A 27,164-nucleotide genomic window follows, 5' to 3' on the forward strand; every position below is an offset into this window, starting at 1 on the left:
CTTATCATTTTTTTATCATTTTGTTAGCTCATCAAACTCCTATCTTTTATATGATTATGTTGCGTTTCAGCCAGTGGTTTCTCTCAGTTTGACTATCTATTCATCATATTGTATCTAGGCCTGCCATTTCTCCCAAACCTATTCATATTATATCCAGGACCAGATTCTTGCCTTCCTCACATTTGATATCATTATAACAATTTCGTACTTTTTTTGATAACATGTCAAGAAATAGATGATTTCAAATGTTCACATTTTTCTTCAGTTCCTAGTTCTGTCAGAAATCGATTGAAAGCATCATTCAAACCTTTCTGATTTTCTGCACGATATCTCATCTTTTGACACTGAAGTGAGAGTTGCAACTTCTTTATATAACTCTCTTATTTTAACTGCATGAAGCTAACCTTTTAAATTTCACGTATTGCCATTCTTAATTCTCTGTATTTTTCTCTCACAAACCATTCTGACAATGGGCAGAATCTTAACTGCCAGGATGGGGCAGATGAACCTGCGAGCAGTGGTTAAATCTCCAGAAAATGCCAGAGTGTCGTAAACACGACATTTGGAGGCGAGCGGGAAATCTTACGGTGCCACCAAGTATCGAATTTCAAAATCTAAAAAGCCACTTGATTGTGCCTTTAATGCAATATTCTGGCTTTAAGAGCAAGTGCATGGGTTTCCCCGAGCTGTATTGATATCGCCAGTGTCAATACTCGCATAGCCAATAGGCATTAATCAATAAAGCTGACAGCCTGGAAAACTGCATAGCTGCAGGCACAATAACATCAACAGGTGGAACAGCAACAACAACAGCAGGAGGAACAGCAACAACAACAGCAGGAGGAACAGCAACAACAGCAGGAGGAGCAGCATTAACAACACCAACAGCAGGAGGGAGGAACAGCAAAACCAGCAGGAGGAACGGGAAACCCAGCAGAAGAAACGGCAACACCAGCAGAAGGAACAGCCGCAGCAGGAGGAACAGCAACACCAGCAGGTGGAACAGCAGCAATAATGCCAACAAGAAAGGAACAATATGAAGATTAGAAGATTATATACGGGATCTCTTTGTATACTAATATCTGCATACAGTCTGTCATCTGCATTTAATGGCCACGGTGGTTTGTCCATCTACCAATTGGAAACCAGTGGCAGCTCCAGCACAGTCATTTTCGAAAGCCATGTTACACCTGATATTCGTCACCCCAGGCAGCCTGCTTGGGGTTCCTTGGGCCTTCTGGATGGGCATCCCGCCACAAAGAGTTGCTGGCCATTTGAACGCTGGCAGCCCTTCAGACCCAACACTTCCACTAGGAGCAACGGCCAGTGCCGGTACTGCAGAAGGCCCCATATCCCAGATAAGTGGGGGCATAACTGGAACTAATCAGGCAGGCCCTGCTGATAGGTGGGGTACGAGTTTGAGGGGTCAGTTTAAAGAGCATGATAGGTCTTCCCATGGGGTGGCTCTTGCCGCTGACCTGACCCTCTGTTAGACACAGGGTGCAAGTGGATATTATCTCCCGCCTCCCCTCCCCCCACCCCCCGCGCCCCCAACCCCAACCAGATTACAGGCAGACCAACAAGGACATACTTGGTGGCTTTACCACATGGTGAGCCCTTCTCCCCACCACTGGTTGAGTATTATGATGAGGTCCTTTAGTGGCTCTTAATTGGCCTTGTAAAGGCGCCAATTGGTTTAGAAGCAGGAAAGCTGACTGCGGCCTTTTCCTGTCCTCAAGGGAGTCGGAAGGCAATAGGCTGTCCACTCTGTACCTTCCGAGGAGAGGCATTAATTTCCACCCTGTATGTCTGGCATGGAAATAGTTCATTTGATTGGTTAATTGGTTATCAGGTACAGATTATTCAAGGGAGTGTCATATTTAAATTGATGAGTCTTTTGCACTGACGTAAAGTTTATCAGTTAAATTTCTGCTGCACTTATTTTTAATTCAATAAAGCTGTCTGATTTTCTGTCAGGGGTGGTAGACTAGTGGCAATGTTACAGGACTGGTAATCCAGAGGCCCAGGCTAATCTTCTGGGACATGGGTTCCAATCTCCCAAAACAGATGATGGAATTTGAATATTGATAAACCTAGAACCCTCCAAGTCTCTCGCCACTCTGACTTGGAAATACATCATCGTTCCTTCAATGAGCCAAAACCCTGGAACTTCATCCCTAACAGCACCGTGAGTGTACCAAACCACAAGAACTGCAGCAGTTCAACACGGCAGCTCACCACCATATTCTCAAGGGCAATTAGGTATTGGCAACAAAAATGGTGCCCGAGCCATCATTGCTTACATTCTGTAACCATGAAACTATCATTGGTTGTCGTAAAATCCCATCTCGTTCATTAATTTCATCTAGGGGGGAACCTGCCATTTTTACCTGGTCTGGCCTACATGTGACCCCAGATCTGCAATAATGCAGCCATCTTAACTGCCCTCTGAAATGGCCTAGCAAGTGTGACAACACCTTGGCCTAGTGCGCAGTCAACTCCTGCCGGACTTGACCCGTAGTCACAACACAAGTGAATTAACGAATAATTCTTAGAAGAATACCCAAAGTCTTTGGCCCTTGGCTGCCCAATAATTACAGTCACCAGGTTTGTAAATTTAAACACAATTAAGTTTACAAATAACACTAACTATAATAAAATGTGCAGCTAATACAACAGGGTTTTAAAAAAATTATTTACAGGATGTGGGTGCCGCTGGTTAGGCCAGAACTTATTGCCCATCCCTCATTGCCCTTCAGAAGGTGGTGACGAGTTGCCTTCTTGAACCCCTGCAGTTCCTGAGGTGCAGGTACACTTGCAATGCTGTCAGGGAGGGAGTTCCAGGATGTTGCCCAAGCGACAGTGAAGGAACAGCGATAGCAAACACAACAGTCAATAAGTTAGATGTTTCGGAGGACGTTGATTCTTGTGTGGTTGTCGGTGAACCTCGGGCATCTGCTTTTTTGTGTTGCCTGTAACCACTGGTGTATTTGGCGTGGCTTGGATGTCACCCATTGTTGCCTCAACTGGAGTCGACTTAGGATTTGGAGGTTGACTCGGTGTTGAAATGTCCTCAACTGGGGTGCTGTCTTCCACAGTTGATTTTGGTATTGGCAGGTTCTCATTATTATAGGCCTTGACTTGGCACAGTTTGTTGCAGACTCTTGGTTGACTCTGTCTTTTAGCAGCTGGAACCCATGTTCTAGCTGCTAAATGTTGCTCAGTATGCCTCCTCCACACAATATTGTTCCGAGTTTGAACGGTGTAGGAGACCGCTCCTGTCTGCACTAAGACAATGGCAGATATCCGGTTCTCACTGGTGGTATAGTTCCTTGCCAATACTTCCTGAACTTTATGAAAAACAAGGTGTTTAGCCCTGTTCTCACATTGCAAAACCTGATACAACTGCTTTTTCAGTGCTTTCACTTCGAAGGCTCATTCGTTAGTTCTTGCCCAAGTTGTCAATCTGTTTTTTCGTTGTCAATCGCTGCCCCTCCATGCTGCATAGCAGGGTCTCCTTTATCTGAATCCTGTGCCACAGCCTGTGCGGTGCCTTCTACAGATTCTGTCTTGCCTCGTCAGACCCTGCGTCTCTCCCTTCGAGGTTTCATTCTCGCGGAATTCACTCTTGAGTTTTAGGCCTTGTTTCTGGAATACAACTTCTAAACCATCTAGTTAAAGCTGTTGCTCCTGAGGATTTCTAAAAGGGTTTTCTCCCTTCAAGAACATATCAAATTTAGTCTTTAAGGTTGGGTTGTTTAGTTAAGTCAGGTTACAGTAATTCTTCTTGCCGTTGGTATGTTCATTGGACTTCAGATGATGCTGTACAGAGTGAAATAGGAAAGGAACATCGATGCTGCAGACTGCACTCTGAGCAGCTCCAACTCTTTTCATTTGGTCATTTAGAGCATCTCCCATCCAAACATTCGTCAAGAGTTTCTGTGCTGGTTTCTTTTACTCATGTTGTTGCCGTTGTTTATGATCAGCAATCTTTTTGTTCTTGTTAACCATTGATGCATGAAGGAAGTCAGCAGCTCTTTTTCCAAACTGAATGTTCTTTCCAATGACCTTTCCATTTTCCTAATAGTCAAGCGATTTGAGATGCACTTCTATTTCTTGTTCTGCGGATCGAAATTTACAAAGGGAGCAAGTGAATGCATTCTGGACATCCATGTCATATTTTTCAGTCTACTTTGACCTTCACTTTTGTCAAAGCATTTTTATGCACCGTCTATAAATTCTTCATCCTTTGTTTCTCAACACTGAACCACATTTTTTACATTAGGCTGAGCCCTTGTTGTCTTGGTCCCAGCACTCCTAGCTTGAACCTTGACCACAGCTGCTACTTTCTGCCCCTTAAGGCTTTTGGTCGAACCTGCTTCAACACCTGATATGAGATTTACCTCAGCCCTGATCAGCTTGATTCTCTCCTTCCAGGTTCTCCCTATTAGGGCTGGATAGTTACCTTTAACAACATGCAGGGACAAGTCTGCAGTCGATCCGTTTAACTGCACATTTACATTGATACAACTCCTCAACGGCACTACTTCTCCGGTATATATTTTAAGTATTATCTTTGAGGGTTTAAAGGTGATATGTCATAGATTCTCTTGGTAAACAGTCTCCAGGACCAATGAAAAGGCTGCGTCAGTGTCCACCTCCATTTTCATCAGTTGTCTGTCCAGTAAAGGAATGACCCAGTAACGGTTTGTTGTGCGCGCACAATGACCAGTACGTTCAACGGCAGTTCATCATCTGACTGTGACTCTGGATCTTTTTCATGTCCTTTTCATATCCCATGGATACTATCCCCGCTATTCTGTTTTTACATTTGATCTATGGGCTCTTGCTTTGTTTGAAACTTGTTATTTCTTTCTCCAACACACAGTCAATTGGCCCCTTTTCCCCACAATTCTTGCATTTTGCATCTTTATTCCAGCAATCAGTTGCTGTGTGCCCACTTTTTGCACATCAATGGCAATTTCAAAGCTGTGTCAGCATTCAGGGGCTGGAGTCTTCCGCCGTGCCTGCTGCAAGAATGATACGATGAGCCACGGACAATGAAGAAGTCCATTGACCTCTGGCAGGATTCTCCGGTTGCCGGGCATTCGCGGCCGCCAAATCCCGCTCCAGTTTTCAGCTGATACTTGTGGAATTCCATGCTTGAGCTTATTTGTCACACTTCCTTCGCTGTTAGTTACATAGAGATCACACCTTCTAAAGCCTTATTTTGCTTTCAGTTAACAGCCTCTTCTGGACAGCTTCACTTCTTAACCCACATGTAAGTCTGTCTCTAATGGTGTCGTTCAAGACATCTCCAAATTTGTAGTATTCAGCTAATTTCTTTACAGTAACTATGAATTGTGTGATTGATTCACCTTCTTGCTGGTTATATTTGTGGAACCTGAACCTCTTGGCGATGACCAGAGGTTTCAGTGAGAAATGACCCTTAATTAGCTGTACAATTCACCATAGGTTTTCAAGCCTGGTTTTTCTGGTTACACCAGACTTCACACGAGGTTGAAAGTCCCCCTCCCAAGTCGTACTGGGGAAAGTTGGGATTACTATGTCGGCCAAAATTTTCTGGACAATGTATTTGAATCTTTTAGTGTATGAGTTCCAGTGCTCGGTACCATCATCATACGGTTGTATGGTGCCAACAACTCCCGCCATTTTTATGATGGGAAGGCCTGTATAAGCACAAATGTGTCACAGAGTTTTTTTCACACTTTTTCTTTCAAACAAAGTAATTCTGAGTTCAGACTGTTCCTTTCTGAGTTTTGTAAAGGGTGTTGCAAACCTCCTCTAGCCTGCAATTAACTTGCCGGAAATTTATTACCTTACATGTTACTCACAGTAGAGGGAGCACTGTTCCAGACATTTCCAGGCAGAGTACGTGGCAAGCATCTTTTCAATGTTGTATTCACTAAAATCTTTGTTTAAATTTTGGTTCCTTCGATGGTTGCTGCTATTATTCGGCACCCCTCCATTGCCAGCTTTGGTGTAGTGATGTTTTTATCTTCTTAATCATTTTTGGATGTCTGTGTATAGATCGATGATTTTTCTATATATTTTTTTCTTCTCTGGGAGTCTGCCAGCATTGTTCCGACTCCTCATCGCCAGCTTCTTTGTGGTATTTTTAAAGGATAGGCTTGTAGACCACAAAGATACAAATAAACAAGAGCTTTATTGGAAAGGTGTTTTCTCAGAGGCTTCTAGAATAGACTGACTATTAAACTACCCAAACTAATGATTATGTCATCAGTATGTCACATGATTGAACTCTTAAAGTGACCTTGTTCCAACTAGGAACAAACATGAATACACAACACAAGAAACTTCGACATGGTTTTCTGAGGCAACAATAGACCTTCTCAAGGAACATATGCCAATATATAGCAGTCAAGCCAGCTAAGAACTAGTGTGAGGCCTTCTGAAAGGCCCTAAATCTTTCTCAAAGTGGTTTGTTTACCTATGCCTGGAGGCAAAATTGCTCCTTCAGTCCAGCAGACATTCATAGAATCATAGGGCTGGATTTTATTGCAGGGACAGAATTCTCAGCCCCGGGAAGGAGAGTCCGCTGGCAGCCAATGCCCCTGGAGAAATCCTGCCCCACAGCCACAATGCACTGCTGGCAGGCTGATCAAGTCAAAGCATCTTACACCCTTCAATGGACATGAAGCTCCACCCTCAGTCTCATTGACCAGCAGCTGTTGTGGTCCTGGCAGAACTCCTTAATGAGTGAAATGCAATGGCTTCTGGAGACAACTAAGTCTTGGGCATTTAGGTTGGGGAGGGTTCAGACAACCTCGGGAAGGGGGGAGAAGGGGGTGGGAGCTGGTTTCTGGAGGGCAGGTGGTGAATAATGAAGGCAGTGATGTTTTGGTGCCCCCAATGCATACAGGGCATTCTCCAAAAGACACGCCCACACTTCCCACCTTTTATCAACCTGGTCTCAAAAATCAGTCTGCCCACTGCTGCTCGCATCATCCATGTTGTGGTGTGGACCGTGTAATATTCTGGTCAGTTGGCTTGGTGATGAACACGGTTGACTTTTAATTATGTATTTAAATATGGCGGACGGGTTGCCGATTTCAGTACCTGTCCACCTACCCTATTATGGGGGGGGGTCGCTCGTGGGTGGGCAGGAAGGTGGTGGGCTGTGCACGCCTCATATTTTACGTGCCCCTCCCTGCTGAGAGGTGGGGGATGACATAAAATCCAAGCCGTAGAATAGTACAGAAAAGAGGCCATGCTACCCATTGAGTTTGAGTGTATGTCAACCAAAGAGGCTGGAGGCCAATGATGGAAGCAGAAAGTCATTCTACTTCAATATTCTTCCACAGATAGAGTGCTACCAACATAAATTTCTGCCCAATGTGTGCATTACACGTTTATTGTTTTGCTGCTGAACTCCTTTTTACATGGGGCTTTATGAATATTTAGTTCATAAGATGATTGAAGATTGGAAGGGTAAGTATGGGCATAAGGACTGACTGTATTCAAATTAAACAAAATAAGATTAGTTTAACAGATTTAAAGAAGTCAATGTAATTTGCAGCAGAAAATCTGAAATTGGGTTGTGGATGCATATTGACAAATGTCTGAAGGAATTGAGCATAAGTAATTGGCCAGTTATTAACAATAGTTCATCTATTGTTAAGGCCTAATAGGGTTGTTTGAAAACATTTTTGTATTAAAATCTGGATAACTCGCCAACCTTCATCCTCAGAATTGGTGTGATACATCCTTCCGTAGACCCAGTTTCCATGAAATTAAGGGAGAGAATGACTATAGGTTTGTTAAACTGGATACCGCAGTCACCAATGTATATTGTTGAAAAGGACAGAGTTTTGAAAGCTGGAACACTGGGACCTGTAGCGGGTCGGGCATGCATTAGAATCTGCAGTGGGCTTTGCCACAGCTCTTTAACTAAGCTTGAGTCTGAGCGTCTGTTTCTGGGTTTCCTGACTAATCAGAGGTTGGGCAGGATGACATATTATGCAAAACAAGCAGGTGCAAATGGTAGTAGCTCAGGAAGTGGGCAGCAGGAATTATAGTCTCAAACCTGGAGTCAGAGGACCTCAGGAGAAAAAAAGTTGGTGACATGTCACTTGCAGGCACCAATCCCTGCTGGGTTGGGACGGGGGTCCTGCAGTGACAGGCACCGTATTGACCATTGTCAGTGTGTCACCCTCTGACCCATTAAGAAATATGCCTTGTTCCAGGAGATTCACGTGTCAACAGTGACCTGACATGAAAGCCTGAACCTCCTAAAGGTTGTGTGGCTCAGAATGTTGAAATAACTGTTTCTCCAATAGTACATAGAACATACACTGCAGAAGGAGGCCATTCGGCCCATCGTGTCTGCATCGACCCACTTAAGCACTCACTGACACCCTATCCCCGTAACTATCTTGACTTCCAAAAGGCCTTTGATAAGGTGCCTCACGGGAGACTGCCGAGTAAAGTAAGGGCCCATGGTATTCGAGGCAAGGTACTAACATGGATTGACGATTGGCTGTCAGGCAGAAGGCAGAGAGTTGGGATAAAATGTTCTTTTCAGAATAGCAACCGGTGACGAGTGGTGTCCCGCAGGGTTCAGTGTTGGGACCACAGCTGTTCTCTTTATATATTAATGATCTAGATAACGGGACTGAGGGCATTCTGGCTAAGTTTGCCGATGACACGAAGATAGGTGGAAGGGCAGGTCGTATGGAGGAGGTGGGGAGGCTTCAGAAAGGTTTAGACAGTTTAGGATAGTGGTCCAAGAAATGGCTGATGAAATTCAACGTGGGCAAGTGCGAGGTCTTGCACTTTGGAAAAGTGCAAAGGGACGTGGGAGTCCTAGTCCAGGATCCTCTAAAGGTAAACTTGCAGGTTGAGTCTGTAATTAAGAAAGCAAATGCAATGTTGTCATTCATCTCAAGAGGCTTGGAATATAAAAGCAGGGATGTACTTCTGAAGCTTTATAAAGCATTAGTTAGACCCCATTTAGAATACTGTGAGCAATTTTGGGCCCCACACCTCAGGAAGGACATACTGGCACTGGAGCGGGTCCAGCGGAGATTCACACGGATGATCCCAGGAATGGTAGGCCTAACATACGATGAACGTCTGAGGATCCTGGGATTATATTCATTGGAGTTTAGGAGGTTGAGGGGAGATCTAATAGAAACTTACAAGATAATGAATGGCTTAGATAGGGTGGATGTAGGGAAGTTGTTTCCATTAGCAGGGGAGACTAGGACCCGGGGGCACAGCCTTAGAATAAAAGGGAGTCACTTTAGAACAGAGATGAGGAGAAATTTCTTCAGCCAGAGAGTGGTGGGTATGTGGAATTCATTGCCACAGAGGGCGGTGGAGGCCGGGACGTTGAGTGTCTTTAAGACAGAAGTTGATAAATTCTTGATTTCTCGAGGAATTAAGGGCTATGGAGAGAGAGCGGGTAAATGGAGTTGAAATCAGCCATGATTGAATGGTGGAGTGGACTCGATGGGCCGAATGGCCTTACTTCCACTCCTATGTCTTATGGTCTTATGGTAACCCATTAATCCCTTCCAACCTTTTTGGACGCTTAGGGCAATTTAGCATGGCCAGTCCACCTAACCTGCACATCTTTGGACTGTGGGAAGAAACCGGAACACCCGAGAGAAACCCACACAGATACGGGGAGAACGTGCAGACTCTGCACAGACAGTGACCCAAGCCGGAAATCGAACCTAGGACCCTGGAGCTGTGAAGCCAAAGTGCTAGCCACTTGTGCTACTGTGCTGCCCTGACCATGGCCGGAAGTAGGCCATGACCGGAATTTTAAGGTTCCCACCAACAGCCAGGATTTTCCGAACCTGCCAAAAGTCATTGGACTTTTGACTCTGTCCATATTTTCTGTTCCTGCTGGAAAATCTCCAGCCATGGGTAGGTCCGCAAAATTCCGCCCGATGTGTTGGGGATCTTGCTACCTTCAAGCCGAAACACCATGGCTGTCCCCTGTGTCCTGTGGCACCTGTTGCCTCTGTGCTGCAAATATTAAGAGAGAGAGACCTTTATCAGGGGCCTGCGTTTATAATCCTGGTACAATAACGTGACGGGGTCTGCTTGTCTTCATCATGTTCGTGCTGCTGGCACTACTCCCTCCCGTCCTCTTTTTAAAAAATGAATTTAGGGTACCCAATTATTTTTTTCCAATTAAGGGGCAATTTAGCGTGGCCAATCCACCTAGCCTGCACATAGAACATAGAACAGTACAACACAGAACAGGCCCTTCAGCCCATGATGTTGTGCCGACCATTTATCCTAATCTAAGATCAACCTAACCTACAACCCTTCAATTTACTGCTGTCCATATGCCTGTCTAAGAGTCGCTTAAATGTCCCTATTACTCTGACTCCACCACCTCTGCTGGCAGTGCATTCCACGCACCCACCACTCTATCTGTAAAGAACCTATCTCTGACATCTCCCCTATACCTTCCTCCAATCACCTTAAAATTATGTCCCCTCGTGACAGCCATTTCCACCCTGGGGAAAAGTCTCTGGCTATCCACTCTATCCATGCCTCTCATAACCTTGTACACCTCTATCAAGTCACCTCTCTGCCTTCTTCGCTCCAGTGAGAAAAGCCCTAACTCCCTCAACCTTTCTTTATAAGACATGCTCTCCAGTCCAGGCAGCATCCTGGTAAATCTCCACTGTACCCTCTCCAAAGCAACCACATCCTTCCTATAATGAGGCGACTAGAACTGGACACAATATTCCAAGTGTGGTCTAACTAGAATTTTATAAAGCTGCAGCAAAACCTCGCGGCTCTTAAACTCAATCACCCTGTTAATGAAAGCCAACACACCATACGCCTTCTTAACAACCCTATCAACCTGGGTGGCAACTTTGAGGGATCTATGTATGTGGACCCCAAGATCCCTCTGATCCTCCACACTTCCAAGAATCCTGCCTTTAACTCTGTATTCAGCATTCAAACATCTTTTTAGGTTGTGGTAGTGGGACCCACACAGACACGAGGAGAATGTGCAAGCTCCACACAGATCGAACCTGGGTCATCTGCGCCGTGAGACAGCAGTGCTAACCACTGTGCCACCGTGTCTCCCTCCTCCCATCCTCTTAGACCTCATCAGAGACCCAAGGTTGAGCTGCAAAAGCTGCTCCCCTGCTGCAATGAGATCTGAGGACAGGGGAGTGCAGATGAAGGATGTGTGAAATGCAAGACAGATGAACTGACATCCAAGACCTTTGAAATCACCTGTCAAACAGTAAAAGCACATTCTCAAAATAAATGCTGTGAGCACCAGCCTCTGACCTAAAAAAGGCTGCAGCTCTTCAGTTTCATTTTCACTCCTTAAAGGCGATCCAGCCATTCCGTTTCAATGCACTTTTCTCTCGCCTGTTTTCACCCACCTGCCAGTCTTTACACATTTCGTGAAACCCGAAGTCTGGCACTGACAGCCAGAACTCTGGGTTAAAACAAAGCATCTGATTAATTGACTTACTTAACTGAGATCCACAGGGATTCTGCCTCCCCCACTCCCCGACCCCCGTCACCCAACCCCGTGCCTCTGATCCTGCCCTAGCGTAAGCCAGAAGTTGGCAGGATCATCAGAGGTTTGACCCCACTCCATCTCCATCCATACTTCCAAGCTCCTGACCCCGCCACCCCCTCCCCCACCTTTGGCGTTTTAAATGCTGATTATCAGTCTCGTTGTTCTAATAGTTTTTGCCTATATTCTTTATTCTGGGTCAATATTTTTACTGCTCTACCAAGATTTTCAAATCAGAACTTACTCTCGGTTTATTGCCAAATAACACTCGAGTAAACTGCACAATTTTTCATTCATCTACCTTTGGTCGGCTCTATCTTTTAGCCTTTTAGCACGTATAAGTAATCACTTTTTTCATCCTCTTTGCCTTTGATTTGCAAGTTTTCTTATCCTTGATTTATAAATGTTTCTTGCAGGATGAGTGCAGATGTACTGGCCTGTGTTTTATATTACTTGCCCCAGTAGGGTCAGTAGCATCTCCAATCAATGAAGAAAATTCTGCATTTGCAAAACTGTTTTAGAATTGGACAAAGTTGGATAAAAGTTTAAAAATATTGACAAACCTTGGTTAATAATTTAAAATGTGTGCACATTACACTAATTGCGTAGTTTTTTTTGAAAATTCCCGAATTAAGCATAACATTAATATACAGGACTAAAAAGGATTTTATTCTCTCTACAGTATAAGTTATTGCAGGACACCTTTTGAAGAATTTGAGGTGAGATTGTACTTTTGGAATGAAATAAAATTTTGATCAAATCAATATGGCACAATTCTACTGTACTGATATAAAAACGCACTTATTTTTTGTTTATGAATTTAGAATACCCAATTATTTTTTTCCAATTAAGGGGCAATTTAGCATGGCCAATTGATTTAGCCTGCACATCTTTGTGTTGTGGGGGTGAAACCCAAGCAAACACGGGGAGAAAGTGCAAACACCACACAGACAGTGACCCAGAGCCAGGATCGAACCTGGGCGCCGTGAGGCAGCAATGCTAACCATTGTGCCACCATGCTGCCCTATAAAAACATACTTATGACCATATTGAATCCACATTTTAAATGACCCCCAATTAAGAAAGTGCCAGTTTCATTCACAGGCTATCCAGTTTTTGCACATTTATGATTTGTGTAACCTGTTTTTAATGAAAACAGCAGCTCATCTTCAGGATAGAAACGTTCTATGTGCAGAATATGTACTGATGACTCCCGCCCAGCATAGATACAATTATAGAAGGTGAAGTATGTATCCTTCATGTATTCTGACATGAATAATCAGCAAACTGTCTCTGATGTGACTGGACTTTAATACACAAGGACTGTAAAAGTCTGGATGGACAGGCATTCGCTTATAATAGATACCTTGTCTACCAGTGCCATCCAGGTGTGGGAATGAATAAAACATTAGTGGTTTGATTAATGCATTGTTACAACATGCCCATTTAATGTTCCTGAATATCACCTTTTCAAATTACAGTATTCCTTTTTCACGAGTGTGTTGGATCATGTTGAATAGCTGTCATTCTTTCGCTCTTTTGGAACTGATTACTTTTTACTGCAGTAATTATTTTTCCAATAATCTTGTGTCGAAATCAGCCAGAGGACAGTACATAGATGTAGCGCACACAAAACGTTACCTACATCAAGCCTCCCATTGGGTTTTCTTTTTCTCTTTCACTGTCTCGGTTTCCAAAAATGTAATAATCATTGTGTTTGTATTCCTTACATAAGGCAGTCAGATCTTTATTCATGATAAAGTTATCTGGTGCTGATTTCTCTGAGCTGTTTCATAAATTTTGAACATATTGTTATTGAATTCCATTCATATTTTTAAAATGTAGCATTATTGCGAAAGCTTATTAAAGGATAGCCGTGCAAACCAGAGTTTATCTGAAGTATAATTTATTCATTTTTGTTTTGTTTGTTTGTAATCTGTCTTCTCTCTCAGACTGAGAGTGTAGGCAGACAACCTTCTCTCAGGACTCTGCCTATATTACTCTATCACTGGCTACCCACAGTGGCCCAAGAGTGATTTGCTGCTCATTTTTGCAGGGAAGCTAGTAGTATCAGTTTTGCATTGACAGTAGGGAGATTGAGAGGGATAGATTTCATTTATTAAATGGTCAATCAATCAATGGAGTCCTCCAGTCACTCAGTCGTGTTGGATGAGTGGCTCAGTTCAGTTAAAGGCTCAGACCTTATTAAAATTGTACTGATGGGGTGCAGTATTCAATCGTTCTGTGTTTGATTTTGTGAGTCTGGTCACTGATCTATGTTCACTATGTTCAGTGTTTGATTGGTTAAGCCTGGGTATGGGCTCAGAGACTGTAGAAGAAGCTGGAAGCCAGAGCTGGAGCATTGAATAGACATTTAGAAGCTCTGTGAATAAAACCACAAAGGAGAGTGCGATTTGACCAAATTGCAACACAGTCCCATGATGAGCATGTTTAGCCTGGTGTTTCCTGGTGCTTGCAGCACCGAGAAACTCTATGCTACCTATCAGGACTTTGTTGCAATTCGGGGCCACAGGGGGGAATGTCCCGCCAAGACTGCACTTAATCCCATTTCCTCCACTGAGAAGTTCTGCTCGCTGGACCTCCTCAGTGCAGGAGGAGATCGGGATGCAATTTCTAAAGTTTGTAATCTGTGGCCAGCGTATATCAAATTAACTTGCTGTGCATAATAAAACAACCAAGTGCCTGAAATAGGTGGATGCTCTGGCTTCCCAATGGTAGATCTCTTTCTGTATAGAATTGGCCGAAGCAGGAACAAAGCAATGGATTTTTCCCTGTAACTTTCAGGACACTGTCATCTTGCTCTCAGCTTCAGGAAAGATCCCCTGGCAGGACTGTAACCACGAAGCATTCTGAAAACAAACCCACTCCCGAACACTGTCTGCCATACTGCACTGGCGTGTTATGTGTCGCCCCATTGTACACCCACATTTAAAGAAATAGATGGGAAGGCTTCACGAATGCATAGGAAGTCTAAATACATGAGCGGCATGGTGGTGCACTGCTGCCTGAAGGCGCCGAGGACCCAGATTCGATCCCGGCTCTGGGTCCCTGTCTGTGTGGAGTTTGCACATTCTCCCCGTGTTGCCTGGGTCTCATCCCCACAACCCAAAGGTGTGCAGGGTAGGTGGATTGGCCATGCTAAATTGTCCATTAATTGGAAAAAAAATTTAAAAAGAAAATCTAGATACATATCCACTGTGAAGAAATACATTTGGTCTTGGTCTGATCTTTGCAGATATGCACCCCTGCTTCTAGCCATCAGCTCCCAGATCAGTCCATCTAATTTATTTTCCCAATCTAGCCTGGCTTAGATATTCAATTCACAACTTAAAAGCAGAATATGTTGCTTGTGTATGTGAAGAAGCTGGTTTCTGCCAATGGTGTGAAATAGACAGGTGGTGAATGGGCAGTCAATTTTTCACCATGCCAGTCACAATTTTCCATTGACATTTGAACTTCAAACAAATAGAAGTGACACTGAGACGAGGAAAAAAAACTCTCCACGAAAGCGTTTAAAGTATCAATCTGCCTGCTTCAGTGGGATAGGATTGGAAGGGGTGAATAACCGGTCATTGAAATGGTACCAGTCTTTTTTCCTGCTGTTGGCACAGCCCAACTTCACCTCCATTATCTTTTCTCATGGCAGTACTAAATTTGGTGTTTGTACAATTTTTTTAAAGCACAGAACTGTTACACTTCGCAGACAGCCTGTTGGTGGAATGGGCCTAAGTATTAAGGTAAGTGTCATTCCCTGCTCTCTCTCCCTCTCTCTCTCTCTATATATATATATATATATATATATATTCATATATTTACAATAGTAACATTCTGTGTTAATGTATGTAATGGCTTCTCAATGCTCGCTCTATTTGTTTTAGGGAGGTGCTGAACACGGCGTGCTGGTTGTCATATCAAAAATCTTTAAAGATCAAGCAGGTAAATCGCACAACCTCTTGTGGGCGCAACATTTTTCTCTTGTGCTTTTCTTTTAAGACAAAACATTGATTTTGGCCATGTGTTTGAGTTTGCATGTGCAAGAGTGAAAGGTAAAATGTGCTCCAATCCTGTTGAGGCTAACTAAATGAAGGATAGTTCACATGGGCATGAAATCAGGAATTCAAAACACTGCTGTGGTGATGAGAATCATTCTCCATCATGGTTCAGGTAATCCAGAGATAACCTTTAACTTCATTGACTAACCAATCCATCATTTCCATTTTTGTTCTTGCCGTACTGTTCTCTAATAATAGAAACCTCAAGGCTCACATCAGCCACTTGTTCTTAATCCCTCTGGCATAGTGCCAATCAAAACAGGTTTTTAGCATTTCCAAAGCAGTAATGTAAATCATTTTTCATAAGCAGCTTGCATGTCCCACGGTATCTGTTAGAGTATTTTTGTATCTCATCTATTAATCTTCTATTTATACACAGCTGTTTTAAAAGTTGAGTCAATTAATGAAGTTACAATAAAATGTACCTTGAAATTGTGTTTTTTTTCTAACAAGAAATCTGAGCTTGACTATATTTTCAGGTGGTGTTGCTGCAGCGTTCACAGCTTCATGTAATCTGGTCCATTAACCCATGTACATTTAATTAAATGTTTATGCCACATAAATACATCAGGAACTATAATTAGAATAACTCATTTATTGCCAGGCAAGTGTTCCATCATAATAAGGAAGATTTTCTTACAGTCCAATATGCATTCAAATAAGCTGCTTCCCATAAATTTTCAGCTTCAAAAGACTAATCCATTTATTGTTCAGATCAACATGTCAGTTTAATACCTCATTAATCACCACTTATTCAAATATAACATGAGCAGCAGCACTGACTCAAGCAGTTGTTTTAAAAATAATGAATTGCCAAGTCCCTCTTTGCCATATAACCCACTCCAGACAACTTCTGTTTATGTTTATCCAGTATATAAATAACCCTCTGATCATTTACGTAGTCCATGAACAGAGAGGGAAAATGTGCTTTAATTTATTTATTGCATACTTGTGGCAGAAAGCTGTGAGAAGTCAGTGAGATATTCAAGCAGGGCAAGTGATATAAAAATAGATGGCACAAGTCAGAAAAGGAAAATAAGCAAAATCATCAGCTTTTTAAGTAATTTTATTTCTCCACCTCACTCACACTCTGACCTCTCTGACCCACCTGCCCCACAAGTGCAAGTGGCCAGACACCCCCTCATCTACAACCTATTTGTCAACTTCCCTCGGACTCTCTTCCCATTGTTTCACTCAAAACTCAATGTGTTTATTTATTTGAAAAAAATCAAATTAAATTAAGAAAGTGCACTGTCTGCTTCTCCCTCCCCCCCCCCCCCCCTCTCTCTCTCTCTTTCTCTCACTCTCACTCCCATATCATGAATGTTAGGATTATAATCTCTGCTGCACTTCTGTAAGTAATTTTCTAACTGCCAACAGAGCACAAATTGTAATTTTTTGACTTCAAAATCTGAAAAATAGAACTGTTAGAATGAAGAAATACTCAGACAAAATTCAACTTCACAAGTGGTGTAAACAATGCAGTACAAGATCCGTCATATATTTTACACACCGCTCCGTCTTTAACTTCAATGGAAAATCATTTTTTAAATTCTTTCAACGGATGTGGGTGTCACTGGCTAGACCAGCATTTATTGCCCATCCCTCATTGCCCTTGAGAAGGTGGTGGTGAACATGTAGGTACATCCACAGTGTTGCTAGGGAAGAAAATTCCAGGATTTTGATCAAGCGACAATAAAGTAGCAGCAATATAGTTCCAAGTCAGGATGTGTGATGCTCTTTGTTTTCTTTGTTCTTTGTTTGGATGTCTTGAATGCTAGTGTTTAACAAAGAACATCAAGCTATGTAAATTAACAAAGCTGATTTATTAGCACTACGTAAACTAGATTCGAAGGCAATCCTAAGTCCAAAGGTTGCTAAAATAAACTATGCTGTAACTCTATCTACAGAACTCTCAAATACACGACTACTCTCTCTCATGCCTAAACACCTTCTTCCCCAAATCAAGGGTTGTCACATGATATAGATGTGACTACTCTTGATCACCATCTGGTGGTAAAATGTATGTACATTAACTTGTTAACCCTTTACCTCCCATACAATATCCATATTGTTACAGGATGGTGTGTGACTTTCGAGGAGCATTATGAGGTAATGATGTTCCCATCAGTGTGCTGCTCTTATATTCCTAGGTGGTAGAGGTTGGGTGTTTGAAAGGTGCCTTCAAAGGAGTGTTGGTGAGTTGCTCAGTACATCTTGTAGATCGTAGACACTGGAAGAGATGCTACAATTGGCTGGCAGCTCTCTGAGGCGTGACTGCCCGAATTGGGGGCAGAAGACCCCCCCCCCCACCCCCTGCCAGCCATGTTAAATGGCTGCGGGGCAGCCATCAGCAGCAGGGAAACACCACCATCTGGAAAATACAACCCCATGATTCTAACTTCAAAGCTGTAGGAACAAAATCAAGACCATAATCTTGCATTTGGAAAAAGCTTAATCCTTCAAATAAAATCCTTAAGAAATAGTAAGGACAAGTCATTGGTGTACCTTGGAGATTAATTTTCTCTGTTGAAGGTGCTGTATAAATGCAAATTGTTGATGATAAATGTAATCATTTTTATGTCTCTATTTACTTTATTTACTAAACTCTTGTCTTGAACATTATTTTTCTCAGTAGTTATTTTTTTTAATGCTGATTGAAAAGAAAAGATTGAAAAGATTTGCAAATAATTTGGAGCGCATTCTGAAGAGCAACTGAGTATCCAAATTGCACAATTATAGTGCAGCACGTTTACATCACAGTTTCCTTATCAATATGGACATGAAAGGTGGGATCAAATTTGATAGGATATACCGGAAAATTTAAGATTTTTAATAATTTATATACAAGACCATAAGGTATAGGAGCAGAATTAGGCCATTCGGCCCATCGTGTCTGCTCCGCCTTTCGATTATGGCTGATGTGTTTCTCATCCCCATTCTCCTGCCTTCTCAACACAACCCCTGATCCCCTTATTTATCACAAACCTATCTATCTCTGTCTTAAAGACACTCAATGATTGGCCTCCGCAGCCTTCTGCGGCAAGGCGTTCCACAGATTCACCACCCTCTGGCTGAAGGAATTCCTCCTCATTTCTGTTTGAAGGATCGTCCCTTAAGTCTGAGGCTGTGTCCTCAGGTTCTCGTTTCTCCTATAAGTGGAAATATCCTCTCCACGTCCACTCTATCCAGGCCTCGCAGTATCCTGTAAGTTTCAATAATATCCCCACTTATCCTTCTGAACTCCAACGAGTACAGACCCAGAGTTCTCAACTGCTCCTCGTACAAGCTCTTAATTCCAGGGATCATTCTTGTGAACCTACTCTGGACCCTCTTCAAGGCCAGCACATCCTTCCTTAAATATGGAGCCCAAAACTGCTCACAATATTCCAAATAGGGTCTGACCAGACCCTTATACAGCCTCATTAGTACATCCCTGTCCTTGTATTCTTGCCCTCTCAACATGAATGCTAACACAGCAAAGGCAATTCCTCAATACTACCTGCCCCTCTACATATCTTTGTATCATCTGCAAACTTAACAACAATGCCCTCAGTTCCTTCTTCCAGATCATTAATGTATATCATGAATAGATGTGGTCCCAACACCGACCCCTGCGGAACACTACTAATCACCAGCTACCATTCTGAAATGAACCCCTTTATCCCTATTCTCTGCCTTCTGCCAGTCAGCCAATTCTCTATCCATGTCAGTACCTTGCCCCGAACACCATGGGCTCTTATCTTATTTCGCAGCCTCTGTACGACACCTTCTGGAAATCCAAATATATGACGATCATTGATTCTCCTTCTCTAACTTCCCTGTTACTTTCTCAAGGAACTCTAACAAATTTGTCAGACATGACCTCCCCTTGATGAACCCATGTTGACTCAGTCCTATTTTACCATGCACTTCTAAGTACTCCGTAATCTCATCCTCAATAATACACTCTAAAATCTTACCAACAACTGAAGTGAGGTTAACCGTCCTATAATTTCCTCTCTTCTGCCTCCCTCCCTTCTTAAACGGGGTGTTACATTAGCCATTTTCAAATCATCTGGGACCCTCCCTGCCTCCAGTGATTCCTGAAGGATCACCACTAATGCCTCCACAATTTCCTCAGCTATTTCCTTCAGAACACTGGGGTGTAGTCCATCCAGTTCGGGTGGTTTATCCACCTTCAGATCTTTCAGTTTCCCCAGAACCTCCTCCTTAGTGACGCCCACTACACGCATCTCTGCCCGCAGACTCTCTTGAAGCTCTGGTATGCCACAGGTGTCTTCCACTGTGAAGACTGATACAACATACCTATTCAGTTCTTCGGCCATTTCTTGTTCCCTATTACTACTTCTCCAGCCTAATTTTCCAGTGGTCCAATGTCTATTCTTGGCTCTCTCTTTTCTTTTATATATCGAAAAAAAACTCTTGCTATCTTCTTTTGTATTACTGGCTGGCTTACACTCATATTTCATCTTCTCCCCCTTATTACTTTTTTAGTTTTCCTCTGCTCACTTTTAAAGGCCTCCCAATCCTCTGGCTTCCTATTAATCCTTTCCATATTGTATGATTTTTCCTTTGCTTTTATGCTGTCCTTGACTTCCCTCGTCAGCCATGGATGCCTCGTCCTCCCCTGAGCATGTTTCCTCCTTTTTGGGATGAATTTCTGTTGTGCCTCCCGAATAACCCCTCAAAACTCCTGCCTTTGCTGTTCCATGTCTTCCCTGCTAGGCTCCCCTTCCAATCAACTCTGGCCAGCTCCTCCTCATGTCTTTGTAGTTACCTTTATTCAATTGTAAAACAATTACATCTGATTCCAGCCCGACAAGAACAGCACCTGAGCAGAGTATGCAGTCCAGAGTGTGCTTGAAGTACATGAAGTATGTTGGGAAAAACCTATTTGAGCTTTCCTTCAAAAGGGTGCCCGCATGGACATCCCCAGTGTCCACCAAAAGGCTCTGAATGAGCATTACCCTGATGTTGCACAGCCTAGTCAGCTGACGTGATGCCCAAATGCCTAATTTGGACCAGGCATGGAATCTGTACATCACTTCACAAAGATCGAGTGCTGTGTTTGAAGGGTATAAATCCAGTAGGTAAGGCGATGTTGAAGGACTCTTGCTATTTCAAAGTGTCTGGTGGAAGTACTTCATTTAGATTTATTGTCACGTGTACCGAGGTACAGTGAAAAGTACTGATCTGTGTACAGTCCAGGCAGATTGTTCCATACATGAAAACATAGAATACATGATAAATACATGAGGATACATGGAAAAATACGTAGACAAAAAGAGTGAAGTATACGGTGTATAGTGTTACAACTTAGAGGAAATGTGTAGGATGATCAGTTCAGTCCATATCATCACTTATCATCACTGAATGACCTAAGATGGTCATTCAGGAGTCTGGTAACAGCGTGGAAGAAGTTGGTTTTGAATCTATCAGACTTTTGCATCTTTTGCAAGAGGTTAGAAAAGAGAATAACTTGGGTGGAAAGGGTCTTTTATTATGCTGCCTGCTTTCCCAAGACAGTGGGAGGTACAGACAGAGTCAATGGATGGGAGGCAGGCTTGTGTGATGGACTGGGCTGTGTTCATGAATCTATGTAGTTTCTTACGGCCTTGGGCTGAGCAGTTGTCATACTAAGCTGTGATGCAGCCAGATAGGATGCTTTCTATGGTACATGTGCAGAAAGTGGTAAGAGTCATTGTGGACATGCCAAATTTCCTGAATCTCCTGAGGAAGTATAAGCGCTGTTATGCTTGGTCGTAGCGGCGACATGGGTGGATCAAACCAGGTTGTTGGTGATGTTTACACCTAAGAATTTGAAGCTGTTAACCATCTCCACCTCAGCACCATTGAAACAGAGAGAGGGTGGATGTGTCATGGGAGTGTCCCTTTAAGAAATGTTTTTGTCTTATCACATGACTTCAGTGATGTCATTGTGTGGGTGGAGCTAGGCTGTGGCTCTGAGCTTTACTTTCACTTTGGACTGGTTTTGAACTGCACAGGTTGAAGAAAGGGTTTCTCTATCTTCATTTTAAAAGATGTTTTCCTGACTGGTTGATAACTGAAAAGAGATAATTGCTTTCTGCAAGGAATACAAACCTGCTGTTTGGCAAGGGGAACAGAATATCACTAACAAGTCTTATACCAGTAAGAGTGTCGTGTGCTGGGCCACACATTTGAAAAGGGGTTTCTGCTTTTACTTGGATTTTGTTATTGAATTGGAACAGTTAGGGGGGAATTCATTAAGGGCTATACGTAGATTACTGTAGCTGTGTGGGGTCTTTCTGTTTGTAGTTGATAAAAATTCTTACTGTCTGTGTTTATACAAATGTTAACAAAATGTTAACAAATTTGTGATTAAAAGCGCCTAAGAAGTCTGTTGGATAATACCTGAAAGGCAGGCTCTTGTGCTCATCGGAACCAAAATCAATAAACGGTATAGGTCAGGTGAACTCCATGATATACTTTGGAGTTTTCTAAACCCTGGCCCATAACAGGTTACACTATACTTCCTGAAGTTGATGACCAGTTCCTTAGTTTTGCTGCCATTGAGAAAGAGATCATTGCCATTGCACAATGCCACTAGGGTGTCTATCTCCCTCCTGTACTCGGACTTGTCGTTGTTTGAGACCCGACCCACCACGGTTGTGTCATCAGCCGAATTTTGCCACAAAGTTATGTGTGTATAAGGATTATTGTAGGGGCTAAATACACAACCTTGCACGGTCCCGGTATTGAGGACTACTGTGGAGGAGGTGTCGTTGTTTATCCTTACTGATTGTGGTTTGTGGGTCAGGAAGTCGAGGATCCAGTTGCAGAGTGAGGAGCCAAGTACTAGGTTTTGGAGCTTTGATACGAGTTTGGCTGGGATTATGGTGTTGAAGGCAGAGCTGTAGTCAATGAACAGGAGTCTGACGTAGGTGGCCTTGTTGTCGAGATGCTGCAGGGATGAGTGTAGGGCCATGGAGATAGCATCTCCTATGGGCCAGTTGTGGCGGTAGAAGAATTGCAGTGGGTCAAGGCAGTCTGAAAGTATGGAGTTGATGTGTCTCATGACTAACCTCTCGAAGCACATCATAATAATAGATGTCAGGGCCACGTGGAGGCACGTTAACCTTTTCTTCTTTGGCACCGGTATGATGGTGGTCTTCTTGAAGCAGGTGGGAACTGTTGCTAACTTTTGGTTGGTTCAATTGGCTCTGTTTTATAACCTTTGCTCTAGAGTCACCAGGTATCTTTATGATACCACCACGAGGTTCAAGTTCAAGTAATGATTAATAACTCAGTACACCAATTAGTAAGATTCAAATCAAAGCACATTTATTTACACACAGTCAAATCTACTCATGCATAAACTCTACTTTCTAAGCTACTTTTATCACTAACAGGCCAATACTTAGCTTCGGACTGGCCCACCAGGTCAGGGGAACAAATGGCCTTTCGTTCGGGTTCTGAGTCTGCGGGATTCAAAGCTGGTATGGACTGGTAGCTAGGAGCGCCTATCTCGTAGAGAGCGTTGACTTGAGACTTGCGTTCTTTTGGCAGCAGCTGGACAGGTCAGTGTCAAGGGTTGGTTCGCGTTGCTGAGTAACCCTGTCAAGAAGGATGATTTGAACTTAGGGGCCTTACTTTATAGTGCCCAGGGGCTTCCCGCCTTTCAGGGCGGACCCTGTACCTGGTTTCAAGTGATTGGGCTTCGTTCTAATCTCTTGGTGCGATTTCTACAATACTGGAGCGGTTCCCTGATCGATGGGCGGTCTTTAGGTGTCTGTTAATGTTGGCTCCTGCTGGCGCTGAGGAGTCTGGCTTGGTTTTGTTTACCTTAAATGTTTCGATTGTTCCCGGGGATCGCTCATTAGTATGTAGATAGCCGCTACATTATTGTGCAGATGGTTGCTGGTATCGATGCTGTCTGGGCTTTTGCAGAGTTTAATACACAGTAAACTTGCACCTGCTAGTTTCTGCCTGCGTTGGCTGAATTTCCCTTCAGCCTTTGCTGTTCTCCATTTTACATCGGGAATTGGCCAACCCAGGTGGCTACACTCCCTCCTTGTGATCCTAACGCGAAGTGTGAAGGATCACATAACTGCGTTATTCTTCATTCCCTGACCCGGCGAGCACTCTTCTCTGGCCTCTCCACTGATCATAACTATGCAAGAAAATTTTAACTGACAATTCTAAGTGGCGCTATGTCAAAACAGGGACATGCATTACAAAATAAGAAAAACGGTACCTCTAACTGTCCTTAATAAACTACACTCACTCAAACATTCAATCATACTAACTTCCTAAACAATACAAACAAAATCATAGCAGCATTATACGCATTTTTTTTTCCTGGCTTGGCAGTCAAGCTCAGGATTGTACAATCGCTCATGAAACATTTCTTTATTCACAAAAAGGAACGCAAACGATTGTTCTTTATTATAGATCACGGGGGTCGGGGGTCTGGTCTAATCCGAAAATAGGGGATATTATCCTATATACAGGGGTGCGAGCGCAATAGGCTCTCCTTCTCCATTTCCTCAGACGAATAGTCTGCACGATGCAGCAGAATATCGCCATTACTAGTAGGGATTCTATTAAGTAGGACAGGGAGTACCAGGTTATAAACCTGTCACACCAAGATGGTGTGGTGCCGCTTGTGACTGGGCTTTGGGTACTGTGGGGAAGTGAATCATTAATGGCTGGGGGAGGTTGGGATCAGGGGGTTCGCGTTCGCGCGCAACCAAATGTCCATTATGGTGATGAGCAATACGGAGGATGTCCTCATGGTTCTTCCTCTTTCTCTTCTCTTCTCTTCTGTTCCTGGAGCTTCTGGAGGTCTGTGGGATCAAGCATAGTGTCTGTTACTATCTTGGTTTAATATCTCGTATGATAACCTGTCTGTCCTTTCGTGCCAATTATTCCCTTTATAATTGGTCACTATGTGTGACTCCCTTATTTAAAAAAAAAAAACGAATTTCAGGACAAGACACACTTACAAATACTGAACCAGTGCGAGCCGTCTCGCAGGCTGTGTGATTTACCATCCCAATGTTTGAGGATGTAAATAGCAGAGGGTTGGCAACCTAAGGGTTACCTCAAAACAAAACAAAACGTTTTGAACATAAATTGCCAAAATGAGGTGCGTATGGGCCGCGACGGGTAAGATTTGGATGTAATCCCCGGGTAGGACGGCGACCAATGCCGTGTGTGCTCTACCTGAGCGTAGCTGACCAGAGCGGGGTTCCCAGGCAGGGCGGGACCCAATGCCGTTTCTCCACTGCCTGAGCAACCGACAAGAACGGGCAAGAAATGTCATCGTAGGGGGGGCTGCCGTATGGTTCTACCTTCGAACCCGAAGGGCAGTTACGAACGAGGGTCTGTGGTTCTGTCGACAGACGTGTTCCTCTGAACTGGCGTCTGGGACATTAACAAGTCTCTGTGGACAAACTAGTTCCTCTGAAATAGCGTCCGGGACAAACTAGTTTCTCTGACTGCCAGTGGGCATCGGGAGGGTGGTGGCGTGGGGCCGTGGAAACATTTTTTTCCGGTCTTACATACAACATTTAACAGTACAACTACAAAGAACATAAAACATGCTGCAGGTTCCATCAGAAATGACACCGTTTTCTCCCAAGCGGTTCCTTTTTAAAGCATCATCTGGACACCTCAGTTATCGGTTGCGAACAGGGTCGCAAAGGGGTTCTCGTTTTGGGAGTCAGACTCAAAGTCGCCATCTTCTCCCGGATGCCAAACTCTCGAGTGTATCAGGGCGGATAGGGCTGCATCGTGTGATTTGGGATCCCCCTCGCCGTTCCGGATGAGTCTGTACGAATTATCTCGGTGCCAAAAGGTGGTGTCTAGTTCTGTGGGGACGGAATCGGGGTCGTCATTGTAGGTCGCAGGTCGGTGTTGGGGTTTGTTAGGAAAGTGATCATGAAGGGGTCACTTGAATCGTGGTCAGATTCGTTGGGTGTGGGTCCTGTTGCATGGGGATAGTAGGGAGGCGTGCTGTGGCTATTGTCCGAGTCACAGTCGCTGTCGCTGCTGCTGCAGTCTGTGGGTGTTCCGGGGCGGAGTGTAGAGTTCGGGGGTGGAGTCGGGGTTGAGTCCGTGGCTGGGCTGGACGTATTGGGGGAGGGTAGGGTTACGTTGGCTGTGGGCGGGGCGTGGTCTGCTGCGTCGAGAATGACGTGGTGTGCGTGGTTAGACTGTGTTCCATATGCCTTCAGCTGGTTGATATGGAACCACGCAGTCTTTTCATTGGGGTACTTTATTTTGTAGACGGAAGGGCTTACTTTGTCCGCAATGGAGTACGGACCCGAATATTTAGGTGACAGGAATGTGCTGGGGTTGTATACGGAGAGCATGACTTGCTGTCCTACACTGAACTCAGTCGCATGCACTGTCTTATCGAAACAGGCCTTGCTCTGTTTCTTTCTTGTGCCCAATTTCACTGCGGCTGCTAGCTGAGCCGTTTTAACATTCACCACTAATTGTTCTACTGCTTTCTCGTATGTGAGGGCTGTCACTTCGGGGCTGGTCAAATCTAATCCTAATAAAAATTCTGTGCCTTTCATGAGGGTGTGTGGGGTGTAACCTGTAGATGTTGAAACTGTATTTCGCAAAAACATCAGCGCAAAAGGGAGGACTGAGTCCCAAGTGGTGTTGTTTTGCTGGACCATTTTCCGGAGGGTAGATTTTAGGGTCCGATTCATGCGCTCCACGATACCACTTGACGGGGGTGGTATGCAATGTGGAATTTTTGGGTAATGCCAAATATCGTGAGGACGTTCTTCATGACACGTCACGTAAAATGGGAACCTTGGTCAGATTCAATGCTGCGGGGGAGTCCCCATCTCGTAAAGATGTGGTGGGTTAAAATCTTGGCTGTGGTCTTTGCCGTGTTCGTTCTGGATGGGAATGCTTCCACCCATTTTGTAAACGTGTCTATCACCACGAGTACATATTTATAACCATTCCTGCAAGCGGGCAATGGTCCAATGTAATCAATCTGGGGGCCATTAACGGGTTGGGTGTGATTGAGTTGAGCTTTCTTGTCATATCTGTCCGGATTGTTCTGGGCACAGATAAGGCAATTCCCAACGTAGTGGGTTACATCTTCTTTTAAACTCGGCCACCAACAGAGCTGCCTGAGGTGGGCTGTAGTGGGATCAATTCCCTGATGTCCATGACTGTCATGGAATAAACAAATCAGTTGATTCCTGTCCTGTTCAGGAACCACATAAAGGGTGTCTTTTAACACCACACCGTCATGTTTGGTCAGAGCATTTTTAAATCTCTCATAGGGTGCTGGATAGTTTCCTTTTAAAATCTCCCTGAGATTGCTATCCTGCTTCTGGACCTGCACTAAATCCTCGATATTAGTCTGCGAGACCTGAACTGCATTCACTGGGGCGCTTTCGGGGGGTGTCCAAAAATATCCGTGCCTGGAAGCTGCTTTTACCAGTGCGTCGGCTTTTACATTTCCAGGGGGGGAGAAACGATGGTGACTACGAACTTTAACTATTCCAAAGGTCCGGTTCTAT

At 43.8% G+C, this 27,164-nt stretch overlaps 1 protein-coding gene across 1 annotated transcript in view; it reads left to right on the forward strand.

Annotated features, from left to right (window-relative positions):
- Positions 1–27,164, forward strand: part of sntg2 (syntrophin, gamma 2) — a 523,724-nt gene that overhangs the window by 118,139 nt on the left and 378,421 nt on the right. Inside the window, exons 3-4 of the mRNA XM_072500541.1 lie at positions 15,253–15,309; positions 15,451–15,508. Coding sequence (XP_072356642.1) covers positions 15,253–15,309; positions 15,451–15,508 — 115 coding nt within the window. The remainder of the gene's footprint in view (positions 1–15,252; positions 15,310–15,450; positions 15,509–27,164) is intronic.

The sequence above is a fragment of the Scyliorhinus torazame genome, chromosome 4 (assembly GCF_047496885.1).
Source record: "Scyliorhinus torazame isolate Kashiwa2021f chromosome 4, sScyTor2.1, whole genome shotgun sequence".
In the NCBI taxonomy this organism is placed as follows: Eukaryota; Metazoa; Chordata; class Chondrichthyes; order Carcharhiniformes; family Scyliorhinidae; genus Scyliorhinus; species Scyliorhinus torazame.